The following is a 9,283-nucleotide window of genomic DNA, read 5'->3' on the forward strand; positions in this document are numbered from 1 at the left end:
AGTGTACGGCGCAGATATTTACATGCTGTCAGCCAGTCTTCCTGTCTTTGTCAAGCTTAAAGCACTTGTGTAAGATCCTCTCTTTCCTGTGTAGAGCAGGAAAATGCCATGTGATTACAGTAGTACCAAAACAGGACAAAAAGGAAGCGTTTAAAATAGGCCCTCAAACTTTGACCCTAGGTTTTGTGTATTGTGTCCATTTACTGTGTAGATCACGACACTCACCACTGCACTGACTAACATATTCGCCATTGAATTCAGTTTAAAGTCATTTCCAATTATCATTGGATTGCAAATGTAAAAATGACTGACCCAGCTAAATATCATGCTCCATTTGGAGCTTCAGTCTTTGTAGTTGCAGTGGAAGAGTGGCAGAAATAACTGGATCTTAATGAGAGGAACTGGGCGTGTGTGTATGTGGCGTCTGCTCGGTCTCCGTGGGGCATCAGGCTCAGAAAAACCAGCTCTTCGCTCCAGAAGAATGCTGTGGATTAACAATCGGCCAAATCATTATATTGGAAAACCATTGCTGATGTTAAAGGATTAACACAGAATTTTTTATCTGTTCTTTTATGAGACCAATACTCTACTTCGGTAAGATTTTTTTTTCCTTCTAAATACATTTTCTTATCAAGGATAAGAATTTCCTGATGTGTGGGTTCATAACTTTCTGTCTTGTTGTTGTTGTTTTTTTATATAAATAAGTGCATTCAGATTATGTAGAGCTATGAAAATTCTAACAGGATTAGAGTTTGAAATCATACTTCATGTTGGCTGTAATTTCTTGTAAGTTCATATACAGTTCAAAAGTCAGTAATATTTTTTTAAGTTTATATTTATATTTATAAGCTGCATTTATTTGATCAAAAGTACAGTCAAAGCTGAAATATTTTTTTTTAATTAGTGTCGGAATTTTAAAGTAAATTTTAAATTTGCTGTTTAATGAAGTGTGGAAGCTGCGATACAGTATTATTTGATGAACAGAAAGTTTAAAGCACAGCATTTATTTGAAATAGAAATGTAATATTGTAACATTAAACTATAAAAGTAATTTAAATGTGTCCTTGCTGAATAAACGTATCAGCTTCTTTCCAAAAAAATATCTTACTCACCAAAAACATTTGAATGGCCTAAAAATGTATGTGTGTGTGTGTGTGTGTGTGTGTGTGTGTGTGTGTGTGTGTGTGTGTGTGTGTGTGTGTGTGTTTGTTTGTGTGTGTGTGTGTGTGTGTTTAATTAAGCTACATAGTCGTCTATGACTATCAGTCTATGGTTAGAGAGTCAGACTTGTAACCCAAAGGTCGCGGGTTTGAGATCCAGCAGAGATTGTAGGTGGGGGGAGTGAATGACCAGCGCTTTCTTTCACCCTTAATACCACGACTGAGGTGAGACCCTTGAGCAAGAACCGAACCCCCAAGTGTGTGAGTGTGTGTGAGTGTGTTCACTACTCACTGCTGTGTTTATGCACTTGGATGGGTTACATGCAGAGCACAAATTCTGAGTATGGGACGCCACACGTCACTTTCACATTTATTAAATTATAATTTAATGTGAATATGGAAAAGTATTATTGTTTGTCTTTTATGGGACTTTAATAGACATATGAGTCTATTAAACAGAAGACATGATTGAATGTCATCTGAATGTAAAATGATTTACAAAATAGATTTACAGTAGACACATTCATCTCCCATAGTATATGGTTTTGTTTCATCGCAGATTTTCTCAATGAGCATAAAAATGATGCTTCCTGAGCTGGACACCTGACATCTTGTCTTAAAATGCGAGAGGATGGATAACGCAACCAGCCCCGCGTCAGAGTCTGGTCTTTCCAATGGATTTGTCAATAGCGTGTTCAACGTTTCAGTTGACAAAGAGAGCAAAACTGAGATCTCATGGATTCCAGAGTGCAATTCCTCAGACTCCATTATTCCCGGTCAGACGCTCAGAAGAGAAAAACAGGAACCGGTCCGGCGCTCCAGGACGGCGGCCTTCTGGAGGATCCTGCAGCGCCGCAAGACCCCCTCGGACCTGGACAGACGACCTCACTCCGTCATCCTCCCCGGTGAAGCGTCCTTCTTCAAACTGTCCATCACTAACAAAGTCAGGCCCTTCAAGAAACTAAAGTCCCCGTCTGTTTTTAGAGGGAAAGCTGGAAAGATTTCTGATGCCAAATTCAACACTGACCTGAAAGACGAGGCTGATGATGTGTACATGTGCAAGGACTCTCCTTCTTCAGACTTCAAGCATGTGTTTAGGAATAAAGCCAAGAGACATTCGTTCGCAGGACACACTGCAGACTTCTACTGTTCGTTTGAGGACATTGCCCCCGCTGGAACCCCAGACAACATCCAGCAGGAGACCAAAGACACCGTTAGCAACCAAAACGGCTGTAAGTTGTCAGAAAGAGTCATTTATACGAAGAAATCTCACCCCAGCTTCTCAAACTGCAACAATTCATCTGCGACGGAGCAGGAGGAATGTTGTGTGAAGCAAAGCCTCAAGATACCTCAAAGAAGACGATGGTCCAGGCGGGGAGATGTTTTGAATTACTTGAGAAGAATTTCCCTCAAAGGAAAAGGAAGTCAGACGTTGGCAGAGAGTAGTTTTCAGTCAATGAATGCCCTGGACAAAACCATCGATTCTGACTACGGCTCGGTCAACTTTGAACTGGTCAAGGATTTAAACTCTGCACCTGAACAAACAGGGATTGATGGCAAAAGCAGCCACTTTCGAGGCCTTCTCCGTTTTTTTAACACTATGGCTGAGACTGCAATGAAATGGAGAAACTCGTCCCGCTCGTTCTCCCCCCCTGAAGGCCAGCAGACCCCTCTTGGTTTGAGAAAGACACAGCAGTCAGGAGAGCTTGTGCCTTTGACAGTCAGGAGCAGTGAGCAGAAAGCTGATACCTCAGTTCAAGGTAAACCTACGTTATCTTCCGACATGAGCAAGGCGGTCTCGCCTGTTAGTGCCATGGTGGATTGCTCTCCTCCTGTGGTGCTGAAGGCCTGGAGAACATGCCCAGACTCTCCGAGAGATAACACTTCCCTGTGTAATAACTCGGATGAATCCCAGTCTCAGCTCAGCTCAACTCACATCTCTCTAGCCACCATCGAGAGCCACCCGAGATCTGAAGAGCCAGAGCCACCAAAAGAAACACAATCTGACTTTGAAAACTCCATCACACATCACTTATCTAGCAAAACTGTTGATGAAAACCAAGATATTTGCACGGATAGGAAACAAATGAACTGCCCGGAGGACATATTTAAGGTAATATAAGAGGACTTTAATGTCAACATGCACTTTGGTTGTCACACCTACAAGCATATGTAGGTTAATCATGTGTGAGACTTTAGCAATGGATGTTTATTTTCATAAGGGCAGTTTGGTCCGTGTCTGCTTTAATAGTTCTGGCGGTAGTGGCCACTCATGCAACGTAAGCAATGACATAAAGTACATCCGAGTCAACGAGGCGGAGGGAAGTTAGTGAGGGAAGGGCATAGAAAAGTGAACCGCAGCCTAGAAATACATGGGTCAAATTAGGGAGGTAGGTGTTCCTCCGGGAACAGGGTTGAAAACACTGCCTTAATAAAAACATAAAATAGTGATGGTGTTATATTCAGAATGGAGTGTCTATTTACATTAACTCCAGCCAGCAGTTTGCGGTTAAGCCAGACCAAAAAAATAAATAGATAAATGGATTGGATTTTGCTTTTTTCACTCCACTCACCATATAGTACAAGTACGCCTTTTTCTATGCCACTCTTCTCCATTTTCCTTTTATATTGTTTATTTTAAATAAAATTGAAGAAAACATTGGAAAAATGGAAATAAAGTGTCTAACGTGTATTTAATAGTGGTATACACTATAAAGTGTTTAACAGATATTTCACAAGCCTATAATTGAAATTGGAAGTGATGCCTTCACATTGATGCATGCATGAACACCTGCAGTCAATACCTGCACACGCTGCTGTTGTTCTTATTGGAACATCTGATGTATTAAAGGAGTCATATGATGTTGCTAAAAAGAACATTATTTGGTGTATTTGGTGTAATGAAATCTTAACTTTTATAAAGAATATCTCTTTGGGTTTGAGACTTTAGTCTTTGCAACTTTAGGGATCTTATCTATTCACGAACAGCTTGTAACACAGAAAGGAAAACTTGAAATCCCATTATATGACCCCTTTAACAACCCTTCACATGACGAATGATGAGAAAAACACATCAAGTCTGATCTGACTGTTCAGGATGGCATGCATTAACAAAAATCTAATTTTAATCTAATTTCAAACCACCTCCTGAGGGCTTGTACAACAGGATTTCATGTTTTCATGTAACTCCACTCCACTATTGATATACTACTATAGGAGATTCTTTGGATGCAGTAGGATGTGAAATGTTCTGAATTGTTCTAAGGTTACCTGACTTAATGCAGTGATTTTCAGAGCCTCTCGCGGCCCCCAGGCCAGTCGCCTGCAGATCCTCCTCTTAAAGCTCTGCTCCAGCGGTGTCGCTCTCTGCCGCTGCCGACCACGCTGTCTGCACTGGAGCCCATTGCCCTGACACACGTGCTCACCCCTCCAGGTACAGCGCAAGCCAAAACCATATCTGAATGATAATTCATATGCTGACATCCAGTGTAGCACATGCTGTAGCTGATCACCATTCAACAGCATGTTAAAGCTTAGAGCTAGCTTTATACTCTCAGGTTTCTCTGATAGTCCTGGTTACAGTGTCATGTTGTGGCATGAATTGTTATATAATTTCACATGAAGCACTTCGGCTCATTCTAGCGATCTGTCCTGCAGCTAAGACCATGGCTAAATCAGTCGTTCTCCGCATGAGGAACAGCAGCACAGGATCCAACAGACGCAAGCTGTTTAGACCAGGATCAGGACCACTGCATGTCAACATGGTGAGTCCCGAAACTTAATCTGACAGACTGTTTCACATTTTTTGGGAATAATTAATCATGTTACTGTGTGATATTAAGCAAGCAATGCTGGACTGTCTAGGAGTGGTACTGCATTAACAATTGAGTTACTACTGTTAAAGGGTTAGTTCACCGCAAAATGAAATCATCATCATTTACTGAAAAACATGCCATTCCAAACCCATGAGATTTTCATTCATCTTTGAAACACAAATTAATATAATGAAACCTGAGTGATTTTTGTCCCCCTCTGAAAGTAAACAACCAAAACTTTGATGCTTCAAAAATGTCATTAAGATTTTATATGTAAAAATAATCCATATGAATTTTATCAAAATCTTCTGAAAAGACATTTATATGATGAGCAGGTTTGATTTAAGCTTTTAGTCACCTGTAAACACATACAATCTGTTCTATAATTCTTTTGAAACCCATGTTAAGCCTCACTTAGTTTCTCAAGTGTTATCTAGTTAATCTAGTGATCTGACACTATTCTTGAAAGGTAACACTTGAGAAATTAATGATGCATTTTATGCAAAGTTTCAAAGTAATTTGCTCACATCTTAGATGCATTTTAACATTGTGATAAGTAATTAATTGTTAATACTATTTATAATTGGTCAGTTAGTTATTAGTTCTTAATGAGTCTCATTCATTGGTTGAAAGCAACGATTTGAGTCCTAAACTTGTCAGCAAATGCCTTCTGAATTGTGTTTTTTTCTTTTTCTTTTGACAGCTCTTTTGTTAAAACTACAGATCATACTTTCACATTTTTGTATCCTGCTCACAGATTGAACCCAGTGCATTCTGAGTGTTGAACCACATTCCTCTTTCACTGTTTTCTCTAGTCATGTAGCACCAATTAAAAAATAAATAAATACAAATCTACTGCCAAATTTGATTACAAACCCATATTGTCTTCCACTGTGCTGCTATGAAATCAGCTGTGTACGTAACCTTGAGAACGCAAGAGTGGGCAGAGATATGATAGTGTAGGTAATCTGTAGATAACGCATTATGGAGAATCACATCATATAGAAAGATAAAAGTGCCCAGACTAGCCAAAAGGGCATTTACTGGCATAATATTTAAAGAAACCGGTAAGCTTTAATGAGTTAGCTAGCGTAATGTAGCTGCTTGTGATATTGTGCATATTTATTCATAAAATATAATTCAAAAAGAGCACTTTTCATCCCTTGCACACTGAGTGCGGTGGAGTAGTGTCTGGTGCTGGCATCCGTCTCATTCCTAGCGGTAGATGCGTTTAACTTCTGAATGAAGGGCTGATGAGTGTTGGTTTAGCGGTGAGCTCAGACGCTGTCAGCTTAAGCTCATGTTTGCAGAGGATCGCTGTAAACCGGGAGTGAAATCTCACCCTCACAGTTAATTTGGCATCACTATTAAAATTGTTTCCTCTCTTGCATTATGTAATGGGTATATTTAATAAATGAGTCATCGAGTCATGCAAAGCATGCTGGGAATCTGAGATTACCTTTGGTGTTGAGTGGTTCTTCATCAATCTGGTAAAAGTCTAGTTTCCATTTCACATTCAGATTCTACACTTCTCATGCAAGACTTTGGTACTTCACTCGACGAATGCTCTCAGCAATGCAATTTGTGTAAAAAACTTAAAAAAAAAAGAGTACTTTTCTTTTGTCACATAACAGCTTGTTTAATAACATCTTTTACAAATTAGACACTAATTTGATCAATTGGTACCACATTCATACTTCTCATGCAAGACTTTGGTACTTCACTTGACGAATGCTCTCAGCAATGCAATTTGTGTAAAAAACTTAAAAAAAAGAGTACTTTTCTTTTGTCACATAACAGCTTGTTTAATAACATCTTTTACAAATTAGACACTAATTTGATCAATTGGTACCACATTCATAAAGTGTCATATTTATCACTATTTAACCACATCAATGCACATGCATTTAGAGTTGCATACCTGCTGTGTTAATCTGTTGTTGTTTAATTGTTTCACTTCATTTTGTGTTTAGAAACTCAGACTCAGTAACCCAGGTGAAAAAGAAATATATTTAAATTGTTCTTTTTCAGACATACTTACTATATTTAAATTATACTATACTAAGTGCATATTAAATGTATTATTTTGAAACCAGAATTACAATTAAGAAGATTGTGTCAAGTCATGACAATGATGTGATTATAATGTTTGAGATCGACAAACAGTTAATGGTGAGTTAATTGCAGTGGCAGGTGCATAATGTATCACCATAGGCTTTCATAATGATGAAAATATGCATAATTCATGATCAATTGCAATTAGCACATTATGTTTGCGAGACCGCACACTAGCAGACGTTCTAAGGCAAGAGTGCATTGCTCTGTGGATGTGGAACTATTCCTTGACCCAGTGTTGTTGAGGAATATATTATTCATGCTGATGATGGGTTGTTATTGAGGAGAATCAGACTCATCAGACGTTCAACAGTGCGGGACATGACAGGTCATTCGTTTGTCATCCACCAGTGCTGCAGCTGTGTGAGGGATTTTCTGGTTAATTAACAGAGTTTCGTATAGGAACAGAAACATTTTCTCATTCTCATTTGGATGCAGGATAGAGCTGATGATCACTGAGCTCAATATGGCATTCAACATTTCATCTAAACTGGTCAACTTTCTCCAAAGAAATTTTAAGAGAAACATTTGAGACAAAGATACTTAATGTGACACGCCTGAACACTCCAAGATGTGAGAGGATATTCAGCTTCTTTTATCATGGCCTCTGTTGCAATGGTGCAATGGTCTCGTTTGATAGAGTGGACTTAAAGGTGAAGTGAGAAGAAGTGAGCAGCTGGGTGCTGTTACGCACGAGCTCTCAGACAGGAAGAATCATTGTTTTCTTGTGTTGGTCAACATTTTGTCCTGTCTGCTGTTGTTTCCTCAAAATGTATGCCTACATGACTAAAGGCCCGTTCACACCAAGAGCGTTAACTATAAATATAACTATATTAGTGTCCACAACGATGTATGATATGGTTCTGTTGCTGCAGTTTTGTCGTCTGCCGCTTTAAATGCTTGAGCTCTTTAAAGTCAGGTGGGTTTGTCATTATCGTTTTATTTGTGGTGTGGACTTCTCTATTCTCATAGAATTTGAACAGTGATTAAAAACAGTCAGATAAATAGATAGATGGATGGATGGACGGACGGACGGACAGATGGACGGATGGATGGATGAATAGATGATAGATAGATAGATAGATCACAACTCTACACAACTCTGGTCATTGCATTCATGCGTTCACCACTGGCTCCAATGCTCAGTGCTGCAAAAAAGCATGCTGTTAAAAGAAACCTTTGATGGAGGAGATATACTGTAAACATAATATACACTTTAATACACATAATACACACCACCCGAAGCCAGAGCTTTCCCTATCGAAACTTTTTTTTTCTTCATTCTAAAAAAAAATTCCGTAAACATGGCGTCGTCTCAAGAAATATCTGCATACACGAAACCACTGAAACCGACTCAAAGCGCTGTAGTATACATGCCAGACCAGTATGAGGCGCTGTAATTCTGACACAGAGATACGTAAAAATAGTGATGGGAAACCGAGGCTTTCTGAACTGTTTGAGGCTTTCATCAAATTGTGCCGAAAAACGGTTCATTACTCTAAGCCTTTTAACACAGTGCGCATTATCTGGTGGTCAGACTCGGTTTCTCCAGCCTATCTAACGAAACATTGCGGAGCAGAGGATGGTTTAAAAAAGTTTTTAATCTGTGCCAACTCGTAGTCCGGTCAATGGATTCACATATTGATCAATAATATAAAATATACAAGTGTGTGATTATAATTAATAACTGATGTGAGTAGTAGCAAAAATATTTTGGGTGAGCCGTTTGGGGTCTCTGAGGCTCCAGCTAGAACATGATAAAATGCAATAGAGGTGTGACATGCATTCAGTTTCTGTCTGGTGTTGAGGTTATTCTAAACTATTCTACTGAACCCCAAATAAGTGTATACACACACACACAACCAAGTCAATATAAAGTCAAACACAAGAGTCATGCGAAGCGCTGATTTATTTCAAACCAGCTGTCCCGACATTCCGATACTGCATGACGTTTGAAGCTTCAAACGTCATCAATCACGTGGTATTGTCATTTCGATACAAGCATCGGCACAGTGTGTGATACAATAGTGCTCTGAAAACTGCGTCGGAGCATCAGAGCCTCGGTATCAGTCGTCCCATCATCACTACTTACAATGGCCGCTGCGTGCGTTTTTTTCCCCAAGCAAAGCACCGTGTATACATGTATATAACAATAATAATAATTAAAAAAAAAAAATACAATAAAAAAGCTTT

The 9,283-nt window shown here is 39.2% G+C and overlaps 1 protein-coding gene across 1 annotated transcript in view; it reads left to right on the plus strand.

Annotated features, from left to right (window-relative positions):
• The first annotated feature begins 384 nt into the window (after window positions 1–384).
• Window positions 385–9,283, plus strand: part of LOC107688577 (spermatogenesis-associated protein 13-like) — a 42,640-nt gene continuing 33,741 nt past the window's right edge. The window contains exons 1-4 of the mRNA XM_016486280.1: window positions 385–594; window positions 1,720–3,273; window positions 4,455–4,593; window positions 4,818–4,924. Coding sequence (XP_016341766.1) covers window positions 1,792–3,273; window positions 4,455–4,593; window positions 4,818–4,924 — 1,728 coding nt within the window. The 5' untranslated portion in view covers window positions 385–594; window positions 1,720–1,791. The remainder of the gene's footprint in view (window positions 595–1,719; window positions 3,274–4,454; window positions 4,594–4,817; window positions 4,925–9,283) is intronic.

Source organism: Sinocyclocheilus anshuiensis, unplaced genomic scaffold (genome assembly GCF_001515605.1).
Source record: "Sinocyclocheilus anshuiensis isolate Anshui unplaced genomic scaffold, SAMN03320099.WGS_v1.1 scaffold557, whole genome shotgun sequence".
Classification (NCBI taxonomy): domain Eukaryota; kingdom Metazoa; phylum Chordata; class Actinopteri; order Cypriniformes; family Cyprinidae; genus Sinocyclocheilus; species Sinocyclocheilus anshuiensis.